This window comes from Vicugna pacos, chromosome 27 (assembly GCF_048564905.1).
Source record: "Vicugna pacos chromosome 27, VicPac4, whole genome shotgun sequence".
NCBI classification, from domain to species: domain Eukaryota; kingdom Metazoa; phylum Chordata; class Mammalia; order Artiodactyla; family Camelidae; genus Vicugna; species Vicugna pacos.
The window spans coordinates 27,123,844-27,149,643 of NC_133013.1; the positions used below are offsets into that span (position 1 = coordinate 27,123,844).

Genomic DNA, 25,800 nt, shown 5'->3' on the forward strand with positions numbered 1-25,800 from the left:
GTACCACCCATTGGTCTCATTTTCCAGGAAAAGGAAAGAACCTAATAGTCTTCACGATTTTTAAGGGGCAACATTGTATCTGCTCTCATAACTTTGCTGAAGAAAGGCAAGAGTTAACAGCCGTTTCATTGATAACTGCTGTCATCGCTTATTGTTGGCTAATTACTGGGAAATTAGAAAATACCTTGTAGAAAAATGTAAGAAAAGCTCTCCAACAAGACTGGATTAAATCCACAAGGCTGAAAACATAAGTGCTGACTCCTGCAGAGATTACTAGCTAGCGTTGACTTGGTATTTCCTGATGGTCAGTTCCGCACTAATATTAATATCTTCTATTCACTTTCTACTCTCAGGCGCTCGCTGCGCAGGACTCCAGTCCCTGCTAAAGTATTCACGTGGCCCTGACTTGTTCTTCCTAGTTCCAGAGCTGAGAACAAAAGGGCCTCGTGCTCCCGCTCCGAGCACACTCCGCCCTCCCCAGTTCTCCCTCCCCCCATTCCAATGTCGGAGCCCCTCCGAAGGCGGCCCCGCAGCTCCAGCCATCCATCCCCCGAGCCTCAGCCCCTCCCCACCCTCCGGTTCGGCTCCGTCTCCGGGGTGGGTGCTGCCCGGGGACCCATAAATCTGGGCGCCATCTGGGGAGGCCCTGGCAGCCCAGCTGGGGTGCCCTGGGCCGAGGGTCAAGAGAGGAGCCCTGGTCCAGCATTCCAACTTGGCGGCAACAGGTGTCCGGGGCGCCGGGGGGGGTCTGGGAGGGAGGGCCCCGGGGCTCCGGGGCGGCCCCGCTGCCTCGCCGCTTCCCCATTGGCCGCTCGCTGCGGCTTTACGCGATGCTGCTAGAGTGTCCTTCCGCCACGGAATGTAGTCCTCCTCGGAAGGGCAACTTGAGCGCCCGGCCCGCCCCGCCGCGCTTCTGCAGAAGGTGGCTGCGCCCGGCGAGGCCGCGGAGGGGCGGGGCCTCGAGCGGGGGCTGGGATTGGGCAGGGGGCGGGCCGGCGGAGGGATCGCGGCGCCCGCAGCCGGTATAACCTTGAAGCTGAGGCCACGGATCCCGCACTCGGGCGGCGCGTAGTGATCCTCCGGACGTCTCTGCAGCAGCAGCAGCAGCAGCAGCAGCGCATCCTAGCCAGACCACGTCGGAGGTGAGCTGGGGGTCCCCACCTGGGCTCCGTCCGCCCGGCCGGTGCGTAATCCTGGCCTGCCTGCACGCAGGGCATCCGTACCGGGGCGGAGCAGAGTCCTGGGCATCTTGGACCCATCCGGTTGGGGTCGGAAGAGAAGAGAAAGGCTGCTCGGGCCTCGGGCCTGCCCTTCAAAGCCCCCGGCTCCTGCTTCCAAAGGCAGATGGGTCAGCCAGCCCATTTTCTGCCCCAATTCCTGACTTCCCTCACCCCCATCTGGTCCCATCCTCGCCGCCCTCCCTTTATTTTCTCCTAATCTGGTATTTGCTTTCTTCCCTCGTCTTCTCTCCTCCCCACTCTGCTCCTGTGTTTGCCGCCTCCCCTTCCCCGGTAATACTGTTCCTCTCGCTCCCTCGTCTTCAACCTTCCTCCCTCATTCTGATGCTTTTCTTGTAACCGCTCCTTGAAACTCCTCTAGCTCCGCGCCCGCTTCCCTCCTCCATTCAGGTCTCCCTCTGTCCTTGCCGTCTCCTCATGCCCACCCCATTCATGCCCTGTCCCCCCCATTCATGCCCTGCCCCCCCCCCGTCACGTCCGCTTCTCCGCATCCGTCTTGGCTCCCTCCTTCGCGCCGCCGCGTCCTCGCCCCTCCCCCTGTGTTCTGGTCACGTCCGCCTGTCTCCCGCCCCCGCCCCTCGGCCGCCCATCTCAGTCCTGCCCCTTCTCCATCACGTCCCCCAATCTCGGGCTCTCCCGCAGCCCCGGGCCCGCGTCCCGGGTCACTGCCCGACGCGCAGTGGTCTGCGGATGGGCGGTCGCGCGATGCAGCGGCGGCCCGGGGCCCAGCTGGAGGGTTACGTAACCCTTGGCCTTCCTCGCTGCGAGGGAAGAAGGGGTGCCTGCCCTGTGGCGCGTCCGTTTTGTGCCGCCCTAAATTCGATGGGGCGGCCGCAGCGCTGCGCTCGCTCCGAGCGGGTTCACTGAGCTCCATCCCGCCGCCGTGTGGCTGCACGTAGCGCCCAGGGCCCGCCCCGCCCCGCCCCGCCCCGCCCCGCCCCGCCGTATCATGGACCACTGACCTCGCGGGCCGTTATGGCCAAGCATCAACTCCGGCCCTGCAAGCCTCTGCGTGCTGCTCAGAGGCCTCACGTTCGAGGCACTCACCTGGCTCCCCGCCTCCGATGCACGTTGCTTAACAGATGGGCCCGACTGCAGAACGCAGAAGCCACAGGGTGGGGTGGGAGCAGGTTCTGGGGAGAGTAGAAATATGTCAGGAGCTTGGTGCCGTGTACCACATTCACTCAATAAAAACTCGTATGCTTAAACTGTTTTGGGGGGGGATGTGGGAACCAGGATGATTAGAACGGGCATAGCCCGTGGAACTCATGATCTAATTGGGGAACGAACATAAAACGCATCACTGGTGAGTGCTGTGAGGAAAGTCCACACTTCCTGCTGGGGGTTGAGGTCAGGGGAGGGCACCTGGAGGCCTCACTAAGTGGCATCACACTGGTTTTGAAGAAGCAGTCTGAAGCTTATTTAAAGACCCAGTAATGGAAAGGCATCCTTGGCTTCTTACCTGTGTTCTTCAAACCCGGGACATCGATCCTTATAAGGATGAGCCTGATAGTTGAGGTCCAGGCATGATGGACGGAGGCATTGGGAAATTGGAAACAGGCTTTTAGAATCAGGTTTAACTCACTAACATACTGATACGAATAATGGAGGGGATTCATTATATTCATTATTCGTGATTAATGGAGAGAATGAGCCTCAAGACGTCAGTGTCCCATGTGTAAATTGTAACATTTTCCTGTTGATGGTGGGAAGGATTGGTCGCTATATACACACCACATGGATATATGTTGAGTACTCAGTGCAGCGTCTAATCTCTGGTGCGATGCCTCCAAAGATAATCTTTTGGTCACTGAGCACAATTACTTAATCCATAATTGAGCATGAGGGCTCCTCTCTGCCATCCCCATAATACGTATTCATAGTTGGTCTTCCGGAGTCGGGCTCTGTAAATACCAGACATCTGGAAACCGGTCCCCTCAGGGACCCTGGGAAGGTGTTTGCAAAGTAACTAATAATGTTAATTTGCAACTCTCCACTTGGAACAGGAGCTCTTTGGTCTCCTGAAAATGGGACCTCTAGACAAAGGAAGGAAAAAGAAGGGGGTGATTTTCAGCCTTTGTTATTTGGCTACAAGAGTAGAAACAAACTTGCAACGACAAGACTGAAATGTTCACATTCCATTCCCTCGGGTTCCAGGTAGGCCTGTAGGATTTGCTCAGCCAGCTGATAAACGTGAGGTTAGGGTTAGAAGCAAAGGGCATTCCTGGCCAGACTGAGGGTGTGGCCACTCCCTGGGATACAGAGGAGGGCCTAGGTCAGGACTCTGCAGCATTGTTAGCAAATAATTCACCCTCAGGTTGCCTGAGGATGCGGTTGGGAATGCAGTGGGGCTTTTCTGAGGGGAAGAGTATGTAACCTGTCAGGTCTGTGTGGGTTGTAGGGGGAGGCTGTGGGGAAGATGACTCAACCTTTGAATTTATCCGCTTTTAAGAGATCTCTCTTCATTGGGTGAGTGGGCAAACTGCCTTGTGGTCTTTGCAGGCTTTAAAAGTCCCCTCTCCTCTGTCAGTGAGTCAAATAATGAAGCATGCATTTCCCACAGTTAAAAGTGTCTCAACGTAGTGAAGACAGTCGTGGTCCCAGGCTCTCTATATTGCCCTAAGAGCTTATGTGCAGCAGGGCAGAGTCCCATGCCCAGGTAACACAGTCTGCACAACTGTATTCCTGAGCCTTCTGCAGTGGGCATGGCAGTCCTTTTGGGAATTAGAGTTGTAATGGACATGAATAATGATGACTTAAAGAATGTCCTTGAACTCGCTTCTGAGTTACTAGACTTGAGCCAAAATATATGGACCTTAGTCTTCTGTCTAGGACAGCTGCTCTCATTTTAAGCCCTGAATTAGAAGTGAATAATTTTAGTGTTGAATTCTCAGTTTAACCAATAGCATTACTGGGTCTTGAGGAATTGCACCCCCAGTGATTTGGCAAATTTGGTGGTTGTGACTCCAACAGACCTAGCGCTTTCTGGGAGGTGCTTTTCTGACTTGAGTATTGTGACATTAAGGTGGGGTCACAGGAAAAGCCATTTTATGTCTTAAAACTGCTCGTTTCTTAATGTCGAGGCAATAGAAGAAATGAGGAAATGGTTGAGAGCAGGAAGGTAGAAAAAATACATCTCCTGCATTACAGACTTGCACTACAGAGGTTTCCATTTATTTTTTCTCAGCTTTTATGAAGGGAAGACAGGGTGTGTTATTTTGGCTGAGAGCCAAGACTGACGTGAAGTTAGGGGAAAATGACTCATTTGACATTATCTTTATTTCTGAATCATTCAAAATGCCCAGTCAAATCCAGTTAACTGGTAACACCGCAAGAGGAAGTCGTCCCGGTGAGCAGAGTTTTCTTGCAACCTCATTGAGGATCTTGCGAAACATAAAAGTGGTTTATTTTGTAAAAGGTCTTATAGGACCTTGAATCATCGCTTTAAGCATCAATTCTAGAACAGATAGGAACAGAGCTAAGTGAGGACTGTTCTTAATATGAGTGTACTTTCTGGGAACTTGCTTTTTTTCCTTTTTAAACGAGCCAGCCGCCTTAGACGAGATGAATGAATAAGCTGATTACCTGGGGCTTTGTTAAGGAAGCTGTTTAGGGGCAGGTAAGCCAGGGTGTGTGGGGAACGGCGGTGCACAGCTGCTTGGTGTGACCGCTCAGCTTAGGAGGGGAGGTTGGCAGGGCCACCAAGTGGTGCAGCCCCGCCCCCGCGGCCGTTTTTCCTGCATTGGTTTGTGCTGGTCTGCACGTAGGAGGGGAGCCAGGCTGCGGTACTTCTGGTGGCCTCTGCGACTCACCTCCCCCACTTCTCTCCATATGCAGAACTCCTGGGGAGCTGTAAGCCTCTCTTTCCTGACACCAGCAAGCTGTGTTTAGAAGTCAGATAAGGGCTTTGGTGGGGGAGATGCCAAGCTGTGTTAGGGCAGTGAAGTTTTACTGATACAGTAAAAAAAAAAAAAAAGTCTCCCAAGGGAGTCCTAGCCCTTCCAAATAATTCAATCAACCTACAGATAATATTTATTTAACTTTAGATGACTGGTGTCTCCTTATCTCGGGTGATGAGTGCTGAGTCAGTCATGGTACATGAGACAAAATCACCTGGATTTTGGAGGAGCCCTGGATTTTGATCTAGTTAAGGGGCAAGGAAGTAAAGACTTGATAAACTAAACTATCCTAATACCCCATCTCCTTCTTTTGTTATTACATTAGAGAGCAGATTAACACGTCAGCCATCAGATGGGCAAACATTTAAAAAGTCTGATATATCAAGTGTTGGCAACGGACGAGGCAAGAATTCACTCTACTGGTTGGTTGTAAATGGATATAACCCCTTTGGAGAGCAATTCAGCAATATTTAGTAAAATAGAAAATAAATGTACCCTTTGGCTCAGGAATTCCATTTCTGGATATATAGGAGCTCGCACCTGCACAAGGAGACGTGTGCTAGGAGCGTCATCACAGTATTGATTCCTAAGGGGGAAATTGGTTTAGTGGGGAAATGATCAACTAGTAAGAGAATGCATAAGTAGATGGTATAATCGTGCAGCGGCCTAGTAGAGCGGTTCGTATGAATGAACTAGGTCTGTGTACCCACTGGATAGATTTTAAATGTGCTGGGGAAAGCAAGTTGTGTGATGACGCCTTACAGTCTACCCCTGAGGGCGTTTTAGAAAACAACAGTGTCAGAGTGAGGATCAGTGTAGACACAGACACACTTAAATGAGCTAGGAGGGTGCAAAACGCATGACAATGGTTGGGTGTCAAAGTCCATGGTGGGGTGAGGGTGGGAGGGACCTGGAGGTGGAGGAAAAAACTGTATAAACTAGTAACTTTTTTTCAAGTCTGAAGGAAATCTGGCTAAATGTTAATGGTCAGTTCTGGGTGGTGGAATTGCAGATGTTAATATTTCTTTCTTTTCTTTAGTTCGAAACAAAATAGAAGCAAACCTATGATGGTCACGGTAGGAAAAGCAGGCCTACTAAGTAGGTCAGTGCTCTAGGAGAGCTGGCACTGCCCTTCCTCCTTCCGTCCCCCGCGCCTCGCCCTCCCGTCCACCCCCACCCCGCAATGGTGATGCAGGGCAGCTCCTCCTTTAAGTGCTGAGCCAGTGCCTCCCTTTACTGAGGCCGTCACCCGTCCAGGTATTGGACCCGGCTTGGAAGGGACCTGAGTCATAGTCCCAGGGCCATTGCTGCTTCCAGAGAGTATATACGCCCTGAAGCTCTGCCTCATTTTTTTAAGCCTGGTAAGGAGCACAACGCAGTAGAAGCTTCACCTAAATTTCCTCCTTCAGACTGAAACCAGTTCTCTGCTCTGAGCATCTGTGATCAAGCCCGGAAATCCTCGAGCACCTGAGGACGTCGAGGTCTCCTGGACCTGGGACTCCTGCCCTGGAGTTGAGTGGTCCCTTGGAGGGCAGGCCCACTTAGGAGCAGCTTTTGTGCCCTGTTCCACACTTAAATTTAAAATAAGATTTTGAGCTCCTGCTTGTAAAATATAAATCACTTAGTTCTAGCCTGGAATAAAAGAGCACGGGGATTTTACCTGAACCTGCAAGTGGGCTCACTGTGTTTCGGGTAACCCGGTAACACCAGCCTTTGCTTTCTGTGACCGGGCTGGCTCTGCGTAGAATGAACTTCAGTACTCCCATCCCTGGGGAGGGGGATGTAGCTCAAGTGGTAAAGCGCATGCTTAGCATGCAGGAGGCCCTGGGTTCAATCCCCAGTACCTCCTCCCAAAATAAGTAAACCTAGTTACCTCACCCTCTATCATCTAAGAACAGAGCTCCTAGAGAGCAGGCTGGCCCGAATGCTTCATCCCGCATATTACGATGCGCACTTTGAAATGGATACTGGCTGGGAGATTCAGAGGCATAGGTGGCAAATTGATGTCAGAGCGAGAAACACAATCATGGGCACCAGGTGGCATCCTTGTTGGGTTAGTATGTGTGGTGAGACTGGCATCAGAGCAAAACTGGTGCAGAGAGCCCTGGCTGGTTGAAGATTGGCTTATGCAGATGCGGGCTCATAGGCCAGGCTGATTTACTAGAGCAGAGTGATTTGGGCCTTTTGTGAAAGACGGAATGGGTGGAGTGAAGCGTGAATCTGTCCCAGCACAGTCTGCCAGCAGTCTGATGTGCTGGGCATTTCTTCTTATGTGACTTTCACCCCCTGGTTTATGAAGAGTGACCAGAGAATTGTGTCTGACATAAATGAAACTGGAGATTCAGAGAACCAGGAGCCACCTGAGATGAGAAACGAAAGGCAGGAGTTAGGGTCACCTGGAGCTGAGCTGAGCCAGGACCTGCGCCATCCTGCCGGCCGGGCACCCAGGCCTCTGACGGTGTCCCCTTTCTCACAGAGGAGACATGGCTCTGAGGAAGATCCTGCAGCAGGGGCGCGGGCTCAAGGATAAGGCTCCCTGGCACGGCATTTGCCGCCATCAGTGGATATACCCGGCTTCCGCTGCGGGCTGGAGGTTGGCTCTGCATGTCTGTGCCTTCCCGGAGGAGGATGCAGTAGTGAGTCAGACTGGCACCAGCTGAGCCGTGTGCTGGCGGGCACCATCCAGACAGCCAGCCTGAGCCAGGGAGCTCTTCCCAGAGCCCCGTCCTGAGAAGCCAGGGCTGAGGCTGCTGTCCTGGGGCTGGGAGGGGGTAGTCCAGAGGGTGGGCGGGCTGCTTGTGCTCAGAAGACGCTCGTGGAGGACCTTGGAGACAGGCAGGAGAATCCTGACCCTCCCCCACCATGGAGGCTCCAGGGCAGAGCCTGAGAGGAGAGAGGCCAGTTGGTGACCTGGGCCAGAGACATGAGGTCTCTGGTCTGGAAGAGGGTTTTAAGGACATGCTGAGATCCTGTCTGAGTCTGGACAAACTGGCTGACAAGCCAGCTTTTTTATGATCGCTGGTGTGTAAATCCACTTAGTGCTGAACAAAATTTCATGTTATTTTTGTATTTAGTAGCCTGGGTAGCAAAAGAGCAGGGCTTGTAGACCTCAGGTTTAATTTGAGGTTTTAAAATAGGGTTAGTATTTGATCATTGTAAATTGTATCTGCTGATGGCATCTCCTGTCCTTGAGACAGCCCTTCCGTACCAGAACATCCTTGCCACAAAATTTTGCTGTGACGGCTACAGACAGACTAAGCAGGAAAAAGGTTTTGCTGGATTTGCACATGTAACTAGCTGGTTTTTGTCAAAGAATTGTCCTATGGACCATATTAACGTTGTTTTGGGTTTTTCATTTTTTTTTAATGGAAGTACTGAACCCAGGACCTCATGCATGCTAAGCATGCACTCTACCACTGAGTTATTACCCCTCCTCAAAGTTGACCTCCTTAAGTCAGTGAAACTATCCTGCAGTGCATTTGTGATCTGGGGTCTGAGATGCATCACCCCCGCCCCCCACCACGTTTAAACAGCGTTCCTGAAGTGCACAGAGTAGCGGCTGAATAATGGAGCTGGGGGTATCATTTGTTTTAATCCAACACTTTTACCAGGATGCTTGTAACTACATCATTTATGGAAGAGGCACATTTGTAATTTTTCATATTATGAAAGTATTTCATATCAGTAAATTTTTTAGTAAAGAAAAAAAATTGCTATTTGCTGTAATCCTACCACCCAGATACCTTGCTGATAATATTTTGGTAGATGTCCTTCCGGGTCATTTATGTGTGTTTCATTAGTGTCCCTTTCCCCACCCTTCACCCCCCCTAAAAAGGCAGGGGATGAGGCTCTTGTACCGAATAGTGAAATGTTAGTAAACCAAGGCTTAAGGAGACTTTAGAGGGAGGCAGTCTTTGGGGTATTAGGGGAGGGGATAAAGCATCACAGAGGAGCCAGTAAGAAGTCAGTTTTACCTGCGAATTTTCTGTTACCAGTTTCTTGGTACTTTCTTGGGAATCTTCTGTGTTTCACTTTGTAACATAGCTGGGTCCCTGGGAGCAGCTACTACCTGGATGCCTGGTCACTAAGGTAATTTCTCCACTACCCAAAAGAGCTTTAGTTGCACTCGGCTTTTACCTCAATCCTTGTACAGCTCTGCAGGGCCAACCTTTCTCAGTTCCGAGCAGTCTTTGCACGTGGGGCCACGGAGCCACCCTGCACCAAAAAAAGAGCATTATGTCACCGGAAACCCAAGTCCAGAGAACACAAGGTATGACCCAATAATCAGTGGCCCCAGCCAGGTCTTTGCAAGGAGACCCTGATGCCTCAGATTTAGAGATGATGATTTTTAAGAGTCAGGCTAGCTACTTTAAGCCACTCACGGAGATGGCGATATGGTGCTGGGATGGATAGCCCCCTCCCCTCGGAGGCCACAGCGAGGCCTGTGTGTTCGTTGGCTTGGGGTGCCACCTGGTACCGTCTCTCCAGTAATGTCCCCTTGACAGCCAGGTCCACCTAAGCCCAGGTCCTCTGGAGCTAGGTAAGCCCTGCCTCAGCCATGAGTGCGGGTAAAGGCTGTCCGTCCGTATTTCAGAGGTTCCTCAGACGTGGGGGGCTGTGGCGGGGGCAGAGGTGTAACTCTGGCTTTTGACCAAGAGGCACGAAGATGCTCTGCGAGGTCACTCAGCGAGCTCTGGAGCATCTCCAAGTGCTGGGAGCTGGGGGTGCGAGCACAAGCGTGTTGCGGAGGGGAGGCTGTGTCGATGCTTTCGTTTTGGTACCTGGTGCGTTTTAGGGAGTTCGGAAGTTCACACAGAGAGGACTAGCCCGTAGACCACGTGGAAGAGTCGGCCAGTATCTTGTTTTCTCATTTTTAAAGTTTCAGATTCTGTAGTTGGGGACTCGTGTCCATCGTTTTTCAGTAGCTTACGGGAGAGCCACTCACGACTGGTCACAAAGCTGCTTGGGCTTCCCAGGCTCTGAGAAGGCGGCAGAGATGGGTTTAGATGCATGCTCTGCTCAAGCCACCCGGAGAGCCACAAAGTTGGTGGAGGAGGAGAAAGAGTAAGGGTTGTATGTTTGGGTGCCTTGATTTGGAGCCCTGAGACTTAGGAGGAGGTAGGACAGGGTGAAAGAGGAGCTTGTCCCTGAGCCTGGGTGAAGCGCTTGGGCACAAGGATTTCAGAAGGAATAGCTCTTGGGCTGAGCCTTGAGGACAGGGTCAGTCTTCTGACGAGGCTTCTCAGGCTTCTGGCTCCCTTACTTGATGGTTCTTCAAGTTCTGCCCAGAAGCTTCTCAAGTCTCTGTCTCTAATCAGCTAACTAACCGCCTGAGTGAGTTTAGTTGTAGGTCAGTAATGAAGAAAAGCAAAGCAAAGGTCGGGGCAGTTGTCAGGACTGCGACCTGGGCTGATTAATTACCTGGAACAGATGGTCTTTGTCACTGGGGTTGGTGTACTTGTCAGACTTAGAAAGGAGATCGGGAGGGTGCATCAGAAGATCAGCTGGGGGAAGGATTTGACAAGCAGCCTTAATCTCCTCGTGTTGCAACTGTCCTGTTAATGTAATTGTATTAAGTTTAGAACCAGACTAGTGCCATGGTGGTTATCCTTGTTTTGATGCAAATTGTTTTGCACTTCCTAAAGCCCTTCTGCCCCAAAGCACCAGATGTGGTTTTAGGTACAGGTTCCTGGGACAAGAGGTTTTGCACTCAAGAGTTCTGTCCAGGGACTGGTTTTTATTGCCTGTCAGTGGACTGGCACCTCCTCTCTGGCCCAGGGTGAGTTGATGAGTCACCTTGTGTGGTCCTGTGGCTTAAGGAAAACTTAGAGCTGCAGAGCTGGGAGGACTGGCTTGATGGTGGTTGTCCCCAGGCCCAGGACAGTCACTTTGGGTTTGGGTGGGGATTGGTAGGCAGCGGTGGGGGGGGCACCCCACAGTAGATGTTTGTAGCTTTGAGACAGCTTTTCATACAAAGATCTAGACTGGCCAGAGTGCTAAAGTGGGGTGAGTTGTTTATAGCACTGGAAGATTGGTTGCAACTCCTTTTGAGGAGGCTCCTTCAGTGCGTGTAAGATGATGTTGAGAGGATTAGCCAGAAAGCTGTCGAGGTAGATGTCAGCCCAGTGTAAAGGAGGTCTGCTTACCCTGGATGTCTGGGAAGCACATGCATTGGCTACGAGGTTTTAAATTGTTGTTTAAGGTCTGTTCCGCTTGCTCACAGTGATGGGGGCCTGTTGCCCGACTTGAGGCTCACCTGCATAGCCGGAGTGTGGCAGGGCTCCCCATGGCTTGGGCGCAAAGCATGCTTGTTGAGCTAATGTGTGAGCAGGAAGCAGCTCCCTGTGCCAAGCTGTGTATTAACCACCCCAGACCTCTCAGACTGATCACCCTTTCTTCAGTTCCCCTGGACCCAAGACCTCAGAAGCCATGTCGAAGCACCACAGTGATGCCGGGACCGCCTTCATCCAGACCCAGCAGCTGCACGCGGCCATGGCTGACACGTTCCTGGAGCACATGTGCCGCCTGGACATTGACTCGCCGCCCATCACGGCCCGGAACACTGGCATCATCTGTACCATCGGTGAGTGGGGTGCCCCTCCCCCCAAATACAGGCTTCCTGCGACAGTGATCTTTTCTCTCCTGAAAAGACTAAATAAATGTAGCAAACCGGGTGCTGAGTGAGATGCTACAGAGATTCTTAGGGAACTGAGGTCACAGCAATTTACAGTAAAGAATTAGTATGTTATGCCTTCTGCTAAAGGCAAAATGCAGAGCGTGTCTTCCTTGGTAGATCTCTGTAGGAGCGTCTCAGAGCCCTAGGAGAGATCTTTTTGACATGCTTTGCACAGCCAGGGTTCTGTAGCTGGACACCTGGCTGGACTTCAGGGAGAGCAGAGAGGGCTGGTCACATCTTCCTGAGGCTCTCCTGGTTAGATGGAGCCTCTAATCTGAAGGGAGAAGTGTCCTTCTAAATCAAGAAGATGGGCGAGCACAATGGCGGGGGCAGGGTATAGCTCACTGGTAGAGTGCATGCCTGGCCAGCACAAGGTCCTGGGTTCAATCCCCAGGACCTCCATTAAATGAATGAATGAATGAATTTTATGACTTAAAAAATTTTTTTTTTTTTTACTAGGCCCAGCTTCCCGATCGGTGGAGACGTTGAAGGAGATGATTAAGTCTGGAATGAACGTGGCTCGTCTAAACTTCTCTCATGGGACTCACGAGGTGAGCCTCAGCTGGACGGTTTGGCCAAGAGGGTGGCCGGTGGGAAACAGGGTGGGATGCTGTGTTCGTTCGGCCTCAGTGGACCAGGTAAGAAGGAGTGGGGTTTATAGCCCAGGGGAAGTTGTCTTCACCTGCCCATCCCAACTCTCCTTCCCTGTCTCCTGCCATCTCCGCTGGCCAAGTCTCCTTAAGCAGAGAAGACCTGCTTTGTCGTTGGCCATGGCTCTTCCCCACACCTGTGCTCCACTGGCCCTCTTAAGGCAGGTGTGCAGAGGTCCTCCCAGAAACCCCCCTCTCGGCCGTTCGGTATCCTGGCCACAGGGCTTGACTGACGCTCCTGCCCCAGCGTTTCTGTAACGGCTCCTTTTGCAGTGATGAACCAGTAGGTCAACCTGCAGGTTGAGTCTGGCCTTGTTTAGACCGAGGCTAAACTGGGCAGGTCCAGGAGGAAGGGTTTCCACTACTGCAAGTGAAGGACCGAGTCTGATGCACTAACACTGACAGGTAACACCCCGCTTCATCAGCACTGTGTTCCCAGCCCGTCCCTTCCCAGGAGTTCTGGCCCACTAAGATAAAGCCAGCCCGCTGCCCCAGGAGCCTGGTGGGAAGGTTTTTAGTGCTGGGGCTGTTTATGAGCTGACTTGACCTGTGGGACCTCGCCCAGGGGTCAGGTGGCAGCTGGTGGGAAGGATTCCATTTGTGCTTCTGAACAAACTCATTTCGAGGAGCACGGGGGCTCCCTGAGGACAGTGCCTTTTCAAAAGACCTTCAGGGCCAGCCGTAGGCCATGGGATTTCACACTGGCTTTGATACAGGAGTCATGGCTGAAGCAGACTCCCTGCTCTTGATCTCTCTCGTTCCTGTTTAGGATAAAGAAAATGCTACCCTGTCAGGTCAAGTGGTGAGGGGTTGCCCTTTGGCATTTGGTAGTCGGTGTTAGCTTTAAACTAAAAATAAAACCTCGGGAAGTACAGTCCAGGAGGTGAATTCCTTCTCTCTGGAAACATGAGAATCTTCATCATAGGGTTCCCTAACCCATGTTCCATAAACAGCCTGTGGGCTGGCAGGTGTCTGGCCTCCAAAGGTCACAGGGGCCTGTGCTCAGCAGGCACCTCGGGCAGGTTAAGGCACCTCTGAAGGCGTTCTGTAATTTTCCGAAGGCAGGGCACTCTCGGCAGAAGCCAGTAGGCATCACTGACTGCGACTGTGATCCCAAAGAGAGCTCTGAAGACGTCACTGACGGTCGGCTCACGACTGATCTCCGCTGCTGGCTTGTGCCAGGGTCTCCTGTGTGCAGGGGAAGGAGCAGAAATAGATTTTGAGAAGTTGACCTTTAACTAGGCCGTATAGCCTCTTCCCCCCAGTAAAACAACACCGCACAGCTCCGAATGGCAAGGGTGAGCGTGTGTGCCGTGCCTGCTGGAGCAGGGCTGGCTCAGGGATTTTGGTTTTAAAACTGCAAGAGGCTCTTTGAGATGCTCTGTGCTGTAACTCTATTCCCAGGTTAGAATCAGGACTTGGAAAGACAAAAACCGAAAAAACCCACCATGTCCCTCGCGTGGGTCTATTTTGAGGTTTTTAACCAAGATGAAACCATGCTGTCCCTGGGATCAGGGTTTTGGAACCTGACCTGAAACTGTTCTAATATTAATTATATAATGTAAACAGGTCTGAGTTTGACGAGAGGCTGAGGCATGCTCTCCTAGCTCCTGACAACTTTAAATACCCTTCTAAGCAGGACATCAGAATGGCTTTCCCTCCCGCACTCTGACAGCTGGATGTCCACTGTCGGCATCTGATCCTTGGACAGCTTTGTTGCAGCGTCTCTCGCCCCCTCTTCTGGCAGTTTGTGTGGGCGAGATGTGTTCTTACCGAACGCGTGGTCCCATCAGGCCAGGCTGGCCGGAAATAACTGATTTTAAGCAACCTAAATTTAGAACCTTGTGCAAGGACAGCATTGACTGAGTGGATTCATTACCACTCCCCTCCAGCCTCCTCCTGGCAGGTGCCACTCTCCTGGACAATGGTGGTCAAAAGACAAAGCCCACGAAGTGCTGGGTTGGGAGTCTCTTGTCAGCATTGTCGTCGATAACACTGTTTAAGAACTTTTGACATCTTGGTCCTGAGTCCCTTTTTAGTCAAACAGTAATGACAAATGGGAAAGAGAAAGAGGCTATGGAAGCCAGGTTTTGTTGCAAGTGAGAAATAGTGAGGTTCAGTTCAGAGGAAGTGGGATTCCCGCCTTCCCCGGCTCCACTTCCGTCTCTAATCAGCCTCAAGCAGGCCGCTGTCAGAACCGGGCCTGCACGACCTTGGCAATGAGCTGTCTGGCTTGGACCACTGTTCAGCTTCAGTAGATAACTGAGTCTGAATTGCAGTCGTAATCAATAAGAGAAAAACTCAGAAGTACCAAATCTATCAAAGTCTGACACTGATGGCCGATCCGCATCATCCAGACACAAGTCCTGGGTCTTCTACCCCGACTGTCTGCTTGGTTTGCTGAGAGTATTTGATGAATCCTCGCTGGGGAGGAGAGACGAGCTTCGTTTAGGCTGAGACGTGTTTACATCCATACCTTTGGTGGGTTTTGGTGGAAGTATCCTGCAGTTCCTGGAGCGGGTGAGAGCCGGGGTAGGAGTGGACAGGGGCGAGGAGGTGACACCAGCAGGCAGAGGTGCTCAGTGGCCGGGTGGCGCTGAGACTGGACGGTAAGGCATTGGCCTGGAGCATCACAGCTCTTCCTGGGCGGGGGCCCAGCTCCAGTGCGGGGTCCTTACCACCTTCCCTCCCTCCCCCAGTACCACCAGGAGACCATCAAGAACGTGCGTGCGGCCACTGAGAGCTTTGCCTCTGACCCCATTCTCTACCGGCCAGTGGCTGTGGCCCTGGACACTAAAGGACCTGAGATCCGAACTGGGCTCATCAAGGGCGTGAGTATCCTGGGGAGACGCGGGAGGGGAGGTGCCGGGTCCCGGGGCATCCTCGGCAGTCTGCCCCGCCCGGGAGCCACTCCTCAGAGTTCAGGGCTGTACATGAGAGTTTCATCCATCGCTGTAAAAATGCCGATCTACTTCACTATGAAATAATACCAGAAAGGAACCTCTTTTTTACTCAACCTACTTCCAAGTGTCTCTAACTTTGGGAAGCAATTTCTTTGTCTCTTTTCCCCAATCATTAAATAGTATATAAGACATTGTAGGTTTTTCTTGGGGTATTACCTTGAAATATCCTAAGTTAAACAATCTGAACATTTCTTGCCAAAGGAAACAGCTTTATTGTTCCTTCCCACTGGCGCCTGAGCCGTCTCTCCTGCCAGGAGGGCCCGCTCCCTTTGGACTTGCACTTTACTCTTATCTGCAGAGCGGCACCGCCGAGGTGGAGCTGAAGAAGGGAGCCACGCTCAAGATCACCCTGGATAACGCCTACATGGAGAAGTGCGATGAGAACGTGCTGTGGCTGGACTACAAGAACATTTGCAAGGTGGTGGAAGTGGGCAGCAAGGTCTACGTGGACGACGGGCTCATCTCTCTGCTGGTGAAGCAGAAAGGTGAGTGCGGGAGCCAGGGTCTCTGGGCGTGAAGCCAGCGCCCGTCTCTGAGTTTCTTTGGCAGAAGAGAGGAAGCTTGTTTGGCCGGCAGCGAGACTGAGTCTGTGTCTCCTGAGGAATCCCTCCCATGATAGACTCCTTACCCCAGAAACTGACTGCGGCCCGCTTAGCTGTGCTCCTGGGGAGCAGATGAGAAGATTTCTGCCTGTCCTCACCGCCTAAGGCTTTCTCCTCCGCCCTGCCCCCCGCGTGGTGTGCGTAGGGCCCCGGTGTGCTGGGGGTGATGGCTGACATTAAAGCGTCAGGCGTTTCACAAAAGTTGTTTAAGTTTTGAAGCAACCTTGTAAGTAGGTATTACCCCTATTTAACAGTTGAGGAAACTGAGGCACAGAGGTTAATTGAGTTGCCCATGGTTACACAGTGGAGTTGAGGTTTGAACCCTGGCGATGTGCCTCCAGCACCCACAGTGCGCTGTTTCCCAGGTGGCTGTGCTGGGAGAGCCTGCTTCCTCCTGGGGACCTGGCCCCAGGGCTCTGCTCCCTCACCTGCTCCGTTTCACGCAGGTGCTGACTTCCTGGTGACGGAGGTGGAGAATGGCGGCTTCTTGGGCAGCAAGAAGGGTGTGAACCTCCCCGGGGCTGCGGTGGACCTGCCTGCCGTGTCGGAGAAGGACATCCAGGATCTGAAGTTTGGGGTGGAGCAGGACGTGGACATGGTGTTCGCGTCTTTCATCCGCAAGGCATCTGATGTCCACGATGTCAGGAAGGTCCTGGGAGAGAAAGGGAAGAACATCAAGATAATCAGCAAGATCGAGAATCACGAGGGAGTTCGGAGGTGAGCACCCCTGCCTGCCCCCCGCCGCCTCCTCAGCCCTGGAGAGCGGCATGCATCCTGTGGCTGCCTGGTTCCCAAATTGGCTGCCTGCCCGTCGGAGTGCAGACTCGAGCTTATGTCAGACCCACTGAAGCAGAGTGTCCTGAGGGGGGAGTGTAAGGTGTTGGTGTTTAAGGGAGGGGCAGCTTCCCAGGCGGCAGGGACGCTGGCACCTAGACATGGTTCCGTAGGCTCCGGGACTGCCCCCAGGCTCAGGCGCCATCACGCTCTGCTCCTGACATGACCTCCTGTCTTCAATTGAAAGTGGCCGGCTTGGTGATCGGGCCAGCTCTGGCGTGATACCAGCTTCTGGGGGAAAGCATGTGTTCCCCTCCACATACAGTGTCCCAGCTCAGCCCCACCACCTCCCCGGTGCTCCCCAAGCGGAGCTGTGAGCTCATCACGAGTGCAGAGCTTGGTGACATCTGCCCTCTCTGGCCCCTGCTGGAAGCATGCCAGGCCCACTTGTGGGGGTTAGCATGAGCTGGCGGAGGGTGGGAGGAGCAGCCCTGCCCGGTGCTGTGGCCTTGCCGTCTTTAACTTTGTGTGGGTGTCCTTTGTACCAGGAAGTTCAGGGTCCCCCCTCTGCCATCCTGATAAGCCTTGGGTACTTGCTGACCTTGGCTCCAGGCCAGGCAAAGCCACATCCTTTTCCTGCACCAATTTGGTGATGGCCCCCTGAAGGAGCAGCCCTCAGGTGTCCTTGGCTGGAAGAGGCCATGGATCTTGGCGTCAGGAGCAGTTGGCAGGCCTCAGAGTGCCTGGGAGTGCCGACTAGACTGGAGATGGTGGAGAGACGGGTGCCTTGACAGGGGATTTATAACATGCAGCGCAGGGAGCTGTGTTCAGTGGCTTTTACATATGTAACTGAGTCACTGTGTTGTGTATCAGAAACTAATACAATGTTGTAAGTCAACTGTACCTCAATTTTTTTAATGTTGTGGGGGGTCTTATAAGATGCAGATGGAGAAGAGATAAGCCCATAAGACTTTCACCCTTTCACTTTCCCTACAGTGAGGCGCCCACCCAGGTACCAGGGCGCCCAGCCCGCGGAGCTGCGCCCTGCTTTGGGAGCTGAGGTAGCTGGGCCCCCACCAGCTCTGCGCACCCATGGTGATGTCATGGGCAGCTGGCTGGTGCAGGGAGACCGGAGTCAGAGGGTCCCAGGAAGACCTTGTGTCAGCATACTTGTGGCCCCTGTTCCATATAACTTGTCTCTCTTCCCACCTTCCCCGTCAGGTTTGACGAGATCCTGGAAGCCAGTGATGGGATCATGGTGGCTCGAGGTGATCTGGGCATTGAGATTCCTGCAGAGAAGGTCTTCCTTGCTCAGAAGATGATGATTGGGCGATGCAACCGAGCCGGGAAGCCTGTCATCTGTGCCACGCAGGCATGTGCCGCTCCCCAAGTTCGCATCCCTGCGCGGGGAACTTTGGAGGCTCCGTTTCTTCCCACAGACCCCGCCCCGTGTCACAGACAGACGCGCAAGTCCCCTTCACCCCCACTCTCCTGCACGAAGCCTCACTCTTTGTGTTTACACCCGCTGTCTGGGGGTCAGCTTGCAGTCATTTGTCTCTGAAGACAGCCCCGGCCATGTCTCACGAGTGTTGTGTTCCCCCCAGATGCTGGAGAGCATGATCAAGAAGCCTCGCCCCACCCGGGCTGAGGGCAGTGACGTGGCCAATGCCGTCTTGGATGGAGCCGACTGCATCATGCTGTCTGGAGAGACGGCCAAAGGGGACTACCCACTGGAGGCTGTTCGCATGCAGCACCTGGTGAGCTCTCGGGCGGCCCACCTCCCCGGCTCGGGCTGGGGCTGGGGCTGGGCGGAGGCGAGGCGGGCTCAGCTAAAGAGCAGCACCTCTTAGGCTCCTGTGCCCTCAGTCTTTCTTGCCCTCCAAGGCGCAGGCAGAGTGAGGAGGTGTGCACTGGGGGCAGGGACGAGTCTTTCTTTTCCTGTTCTCATCCTGCCCACACCCCATCCTTGTGCCTTCTGTTCTGAAGACAGCCTCCTGCATCAGACCCCGCACGGGTCACTGCTGTCTGCGGGGCTGGGGACCCTTCCCTCGGCTCAGGTCCTGGGCTGCCTCCCCCTCTTCCTCTGGACGGCGTGGAGGGCCTGAGGGCCTTGGAAAAAGCCGAGCTCTCCTGCTCCCATCCGTCCTTTGTCTGGCTTCCATTTTGGTTCCCCACCAGCCCCAGGCAGGCGCCCCCACCCCACGGGGGCCCCGGGGCCCACTCTGGAGGCTGCTGCCCCGCTGAGTTGCCTGCGAGCTGGCCTTGCATGGCGCCTGCAGCCGGGCCCGCTTTGCTGAGCTGCTGTGCTCACCCCAGACTCAAAAGTGGGGTTTAAGTGATGGGTGACAGCCCCACACGTAACGGCAGGTCCTGGCTGATCCCGGCTGGCCCTGAGGCGAGAGCACCTGGACCTTGAACCAGCCCCCTCTAGAGTGGCTGCCATCATCACGTGGCGGGTCTCCACACCCCCCTCTCTGTAGTTGCCTTGCTTTGCTGTGTGGTCCCGTGGCCTCTGAGAAGCAAGAGCGACCATGACCTGATGTACTGAGCCAAGAAGCCACACAGACTGCAGGGCTTTGACGTGCTTGGGGCACGTCCTTTTGCCTCTCAGGGCCTTGTCTGTGAAGTGAGCGAGGTGAGAGACGCTCCGTTGTAGCCTTAGCGTGAAGGGTCACCGCTGTTGCCAAGTGCCTGAGGGGCCTGGTGTAGATAATTTCCATCTTCATAACCTCAGTGACACAGGTCACCCTGTTTCATAGGTGGGGGCTGCGTGACGACAGGGCTTGAGTGTGAACCCAAATCTGCTGGTTCCGAAGCCGGTGGTGTCTCCTGCAGCACAGCGCTGTGTCTAGCAGGAGACAGGGACACGTGTCCGTTTGCGGCCTGTCCTGGGGTCGGAGACCAAGAACTAGGCTCTGGGCTCCGAGTTCCATGTCTGTTCTTCCCATGCCCCAGTCTCTCCTTTGAACAGACAGTCACCTCAGGGAGGACTGCGAGGCTGGGTGTGCCTGGCACTGCTCAGGAGATACGTTCTGGGTCTGGGTCAGTGGCACAGCTAACACTGGCCAACAGCTTCCCCTCTTAGCTGTCCACTGCTTTCTCCTGCGCCTGCCTGGTGCAGCTGGTGTCCTGAACTAGGCAGGCAGTCCCAGGTATGGCCCCTTTCCTGCTTATGTCCCCTGTCCTTTGGGCTGTGTGCGTTCCCTTCCTGCAGAAAGAAAACCTTTAACTCGTTGAGTCCTCCCGTACATCTGCTTGTCCTGACAAATTAATGAGGCGGCATGACTGACTCCCCCCCACGTCGTTCTCTGAGATGCTGGTGATTGCACTGTAACCTCTAAAGCTTGAATCTTCTTTCTCCTTCTGGTGTTACCTGGGCAGGTGGTCTGTAAATAACTCACTGGCTTCCCCGTGGGTGTTTTAATCATTAGATTTTAATCAAATGTCTTGTTACACTTACCTCTGTGCATCTGCAGGCACCGTCTCTTCACATGGCTGTTCAGCGTGCCCCTCCCAAGTTCGTCAGTCCCCCCTCCTGCTTAGAACATGGTGAAGCCATGTGGCCTTGTCTTTGTCCGACCCCAGCTTTCCAGCGCTGCTCCGTGCTGGCTAGCAGCATCCCTGTGCCCGAAGCCAAGCAGGCGCCACGTGTGCGTGGAAGCCGGCAGGACGGGAAGCAGACAGCCATGTGGGGGGGGGCTGTTCCTTCCTGTGAGCTGTGTCATGAGGCAGCGTGGTCAAGTCTGGCCAGGGAGCCGCGGGCCCAGCCTGGGCACGTGTCCATCCTGCACCAAATTATCTCCCTCCACCCCCACCCACAAAAACCTTCCTAAATCAAAAGACCCTTCCAGAATGGAAGAACCGACTTTCCCTCTGGGAAGGGAAGCAGCAGACAGTGCCTGAAATCCTCCCCGTGCCCCTGAGCGGGGCTTCATCACCTGCCTCTCTGCATCTGCCTCAAGGACGGACTTAGCCAATTAACCTCAGTTCCTTCCTCTCTGATTAATTCCCCATTCTGTCTTTCCATGTTGTCGTCTCTCGTTCCCCCCCTCCTTCCCTCTTCCTCGCCTCCCCTCCCCCCTAAACCTTACAGATAGCTCGTGAGGCTGAGGCAGCCATGTTCCACCGCAAGCTGTTTGAAGAACTTGTGCGAGCCTCGAGTCACTCCACAGACCTCATGGAAGCCATGGCCATGGGCAGCGTGGAGGCTTCTTATAAGTGTTTAGCGGCAGCTTTGATAGTTCTGACGGAGTCTGGCAGGTAGGGCCCGAGGGCAGGTGGCCCGCAGGCTGCCGGCGTCTTGCTCCCGCCGCTCTGCAGGACAGCCGGGCCGGCCCCGCACCTGGGTCTGCGCTCTTCTCTCGAGCGCAGGAAGCCCGCCAGGGAGGTCAGTGCAGGACAGGACCAGAGGGTCCTTCAGCTCGGCAGGCACAGCCAGGTCACAGGCACGGCGGGTGACAGGCACCTGGTGAAGGGTCGGTCCCTGCGAGCCTTGACCTTGCTCAGCTTGGCACGTCTGGCAGTCGGGCTCCTCTTGGCCGCTGCGCCCGGGGACCCGTCCTTCACCAGCTGCCTGCGCGCCACCTCCCCTCCCTCTCCCGTGTGGCCCGGCCCTGACGAAGCTCTGTCCCCCTCTTGTCCCTCTGGACGGGTGTTGCCCCCAGATTGCCCGTGAGGCAGAGGCCGCCATCTACCACTTGCAATTGTTTGAGGAGCTCCGCCGCCTGGCGCCCATTACCAGCGACCCCACCGAAGCCGCCGCCGCGGGCGCCGTGGAGGCCTCCTTCAAGTGCCGCAGTGGGGCCATAATCGTCCTCACCAAGTCTGGCAGGTAGGAGGCGGCAGCGGCTCCCTGAGAGCGCCCTGCTTGGTGGCACCTTTCCTTGGGGGTCCTGGGAGCAGTGCACTGAATGGTGCTCACGTGGCGCCAAGCCAAGGTAAGACCCCTCAGCCTGCCCCCCGGACCCTGCAGGGAAGGCGCTCCCCCGGTCCCCCAGCTCCCTCCCGGCCAGGCTCTGAGAGCGAGCCGAGCCTTGCCTGGGGCCCAAAGGACAGCGCTCCAGGCAGCTCTCACGGGCCTATCGGACTGGCCGGATGCAAAGCAAGTTTATACCCTCACGATGAACTAGAGGCTTAATCGCGTATCTATAGCTAGACTGATGACAGACGCTTATTTGCTATTTAAAAGCTGGTCTGCTCAAAAAGTAACGGATAACCAGTTTTGCTTATTCTAGTTACCATGTGCTCTTTAGAAAGTTAAGTTTGGAAAATTAGTGCTGTTTGCTGACATGCTGCTTGCTTGCTGCACCTGTCCCATCTGTCTTTGCATCCCTGAGACAAGTGGGTGCAGCCCAGGGAAGGTCACCGTGGTGTCTTGCTGGCACCCTGGGGCTGGGCAGCCCGGCTGAGGCCTCTGCTTGCCTCAGACTCGGGGTCCCTTCCACATCCGGGGCTCCGTGTTGCCGTCCTTCCCTCCCTGGGCTGGGGGGGTGCTGCTCTCCGCCGGGCAGCTAGGCTTTTCTGGAGGAGGAGGGTGGACTGGGGCAGACAGGCAGCCCCCCGGCACCGAGGAGCAGCAGGCGGGGCTGCCTGCAGGACCAGGACACAAGATGTGCACAGATTCCTTCTGCAGAGGGCTCGGGCCAAACACTCCATCAGAGATGACCTTTGTGAAAAGGTCCAGCCTTTGCTACTTGGCTATTTTTAGCTCCAGTCTTCTGGGATTTCACTCTCAGCAGGTCCTGACTTCAGCACTCGCTCCCCTCTGGAAAGCCTTGTATGGAAGCCAGGCCTTAAGCAGGGCGTTCTTTGCGGTGACATGGCTTAATTTCCTCCTGACACCTGTTGAGTGTCCTTACAGATTTGCCTTCTGGGGCCCAGCTCGTGCTGCAGGCCCTTCCAACTCCGACATCTGCAGCTACGAGTGCAGTGTCAGTGCTGAAGGAAGCGCCCGACGTGGGGCTTTAAAGGGGTCCCCTACCCTCTGCACAGGCAGAGCCTGTTCCCCGACACTCCCGTCTCCCAGTCTTGCCTCCAGGGGAGCATCTGTGTTTCTGAGCCTTTCTTAGATCCTCAGGTTTGACTCCAGGGCACTGCAGCCCAGCTGCTGGGACTGTTTCAGGGACTAGGGGGTCGTGTGGGGCTGGGAGAGGGCACAGCAGAGAGGAAGGCTTGTGTTGTAGCTCCCGAGGAACTGGTGGGCTCTGCTGTTCCTGGCAGATCCACGTCAGGTGCTGTTCACATGCTGCTCGGCATGCAGCTGTTACCGGGTGTGGTGATGTTGGACAGGGCTGCTTCCCTGTGCCAGAATGGAACAGCTCAGGGAAGGAGGGGTTCTGCCAGCCATGGGCCATGCTGGGTCAGCATGGTCCTGGGGCCCTGGCCTGTGGGGAGGGGTGTAGGGCAAATGCGTAGCATAGCTGTGAAGAAGTTACGTGCTGTGGGAGATACACCCCAGCCTTGGGAGCAGATGTTGAAATGGCCAGAGCCTCAGGCTGGCACAGTGAATGGGATTGGGTGTGAGCTGTTGCTGAGGCCCTGAGGGGCTTCCTGGGATACAGTTTAATCTCATCTATCTGTCCCGATCCCATCTCAGGTCTGCTCACCAGGTGTCCAGATACCGCCCCCGCGCCCCCATCATTGCTGTGACCCGGAACCCCCAGACAGCTCGCCAGGCCCACCTGTACCGCGGCATCTTCCCTGTGGTGTGTAAGGACCCAGTGCAGGAGGCCTGGGCTGAGGACGTGGACCTCCGGGTGAACTTGGCCATGAATGTTGGTGCGTGGCTGGGAGCAAGGGCTAGGGGTGGAGGGGTGAGAAAGGGGCTTGAGCACCAGTCTCGCTGAGACCCTGTAGGAAGGGGGACGCGCAGGCCTTCTGAGCTGTCCTCACTGGGGATATTCTCTGAGTCTCCATCCCGTTCCTTGGAGTCCTGGGCCCCTAGGGAAGGGGAGCCTTTGAGTTGTGGGGCTGAGCCGCCCCGGTTTTCGCCTCACACTCTTCCAGTCTGGGGTCCAGAGCAAAGGATCCTGGAAAGTCAGGATTGTTCACTCTTTGACAACTGCTTATTATTGAGCTTTTTAATAAAATTAGCCAGAGCCCCCTTGCTGGGGCAGCACACGTGCAGTTATGTACTCCAGTGGCCTGTGCTCCAGTGTAAGCATAGGATGTCATGGGATGAGAGGAAGCAGCCAGCCCTGACCTTGGGCAGGGCTCTCCGCCCTCTAGAGTGTAAAATGAATGATGTCCAAAAGTGCCTGCCAGCTCTGCCATCTGAGTGATAAGGAAATAGCAGGGCCTCCCTCATTCCCTTTCCCTGTGGGCCTGGCGCCACCTTGTGGTGGAAGGAGGTAATGGCCCGCCAGCCCGGCTTGCTGCCTCTGACCGGGCAGTCTCAGGGGCATACCATCCTAGCTTGATTTTTACTCATCAGCGTCTCTTTTCTCCAGGCAAGGCCCGAGGCTTCTTCAAGAAGGGAGATGTGGTCATTGTGCTGACCGGGTGGCGCCCTGGTTCTGGCTTCACCAACACCATGCGTGTCGTTCCTGTGCCGTGATGGGCCCGGAGCCCCTCCTCCAGCCCCTGACCCGCCCGCCTTCCCCAACCCATCCATTAGGCCAGCAACGCTTGTAGTGCTCACTGGGGCTGTAACGTGGCACTGGTGGGCTGGGGTGCCAGGGAAGACAATGCTCTGTGAAACATGGCTGTTTGGAAGACCCTGTTTCAGTGCGGTAGTTCAGAGCTGGGCCACCCATCATCACGTGGCCCTGTCCGAGCAAGGGACGAAGGAGGGCTGCAGGCAGGACTGGAGGCCCCAGAGCTTCACACACAGGGCAGCAGTTCTGCTTCTTTTCCTTTGTGTACTCGATTTGGTTCTTGTAGAAAACGGGTACCCAGAGAACTCCCAGCCCTGGCCTGGGATCAGGAGAGAGTCAGCAGAGAGTTAGGGCAGGGGGCAGTGGTTCCAGTTTCTGCAGACTCTGGCTCCAGCCCTGGCCCTTACTTGCTTCTCCAACCCACTCAGCCTCTCTCACTCCCACCGTGTTCATTGTGCACGTCTGTTCCTTCACTCCATCGGCTGTGGCTGCAGACAGACACTCCATCCCCCTCTTCCTTCTCCCCCACTTCTGCAGCCGCCTCCAGGCCTGTTGCTATAGAGCCTACCTGTATGTCAATAAACAGCAGCTGAAGCACCTGTTTCCTGTCTTTTCTGATGGGGGGATGGGGGGGTTGAACCCTGCCCTCTGAGTGGCATGAGAATGGCAAGAGCCTGGTGGCTCCTGGTGAGTACTCCTGTGCAGTAACTCTGGCCACGTGTGCCATCCCAGGTGCAGAGGTGCTGGGGAAGCAGCCACTGACTATCTTGAGGATATAGGTTACCCCTGTCAGTGCCCCAAGGTTTAAAGACTTTTGCGGCTGGGGAAACTTAAAACAGTTTACTTGGACCAAAGATAGGAGCGGGCAGCAGCAAGGGCCTCTCCCTTCCGCTTTGGTGGGTAAACCAGGAGTGCAGGCCCTTGCCCTGCCCCTCCCCCCAAGTCTTGCAGTAAAGGCTGCCGATCTCGATGGGTGAGAGTAGGTTCTACTCCCAGTTTCCAGAATATTTGGGGGAACCTTGGGCTCGCTTTGGGCCCCTCCTGTTTTGCAGTACCCTCCATGATAAAGCAGGGCCAAGGAAGTGAGAAGACTGGGAATGGAACTGAACCTGGCTGGTTGGCACCTTCACCCTCCTGACCACTCCCAAGGACCAAACCCCGGTGGGGATGATAGGGGAGGGGCCCACAAGCCAAATTCATCCGACCTGCCTGTGCATCCATCCCCACTCTTGATTTCTGGCCACCTTCAGTCCCTTTCCAGACATCTCCAGAAACTTTTTACCTAGGGAGACACTGAAGTCCGGAACTCTGGGAAAAGCACATGAAGTCATTCCAGCTCCCGAGCTGTCTGATATCCAGCTCTCCTGTTCAAAATCCCCTGTGGTGTTCCCTACTCATATCAC

General features: G+C 54.6%; 1 protein-coding gene across 3 annotated transcripts; it reads left to right on the forward strand.

Moving 5' to 3' along the window:
* The first annotated feature begins 981 nt into the window (after positions 1-981).
* On the forward strand, positions 982-24,994 carry PKM (pyruvate kinase M1/2). Of its 3 annotated transcripts, none has more exons than XM_072951101.1 (12): positions 3,605-3,707; positions 9,291-9,407; positions 11,539-11,720; positions 12,273-12,364; positions 15,163-15,294; positions 15,725-15,911; positions 16,475-16,745; positions 18,024-18,174; positions 18,407-18,559; positions 20,896-21,062; positions 23,398-23,579; positions 24,251-24,994. In XM_072951101.1, the coding sequence occupies exons 1-12, from the start codon at positions 3,658-3,660 to the stop codon at positions 24,355-24,357; spliced, it is 1,791 nt and encodes a 596-aa protein (XP_072807202.1). In that variant the 5' UTR covers positions 3,605-3,657; the 3' UTR covers positions 24,358-24,994. The 3 variants fall into 3 exon arrangements, with proteins under 3 accessions (XP_006213809.1, XP_072807202.1, XP_072807201.1); XM_072951100.1 differs by lacking the exon at positions 20,896-21,062 and adding an exon at positions 21,467-21,633 and having other exon boundaries at positions 3,609-3,707; XM_006213747.4 differs by lacking the exons at positions 3,605-3,707; positions 9,291-9,407; positions 20,896-21,062 and adding exons at positions 982-1,142; positions 21,467-21,633.
* The last annotated feature ends 806 nt before the right edge of the window (positions 24,995-25,800 follow it).

Excerpts from the sequence above, each read along its gene's own strand:
- PKM (XM_072951101.1), top strand. The coding sequence starts at position 3,658 with ATGACTCAACCTTTGAATTTATCCGCTTTTAAGAGATCTCTCTTCATT. Across the intron at positions 3,708-9,290 it reads AAGAGATCTCTCTTCATTGG|CTCTGCAGGGCCAACCTTTC; the intron begins GTGAGTGGGCAA and ends ATCCTTGTACAG. Across the intron at positions 9,408-11,538 it reads CCAAGTCCAGAGAACACAAG|TTCCCCTGGACCCAAGACCT; the intron begins GTATGACCCAAT and ends CCCTTTCTTCAG.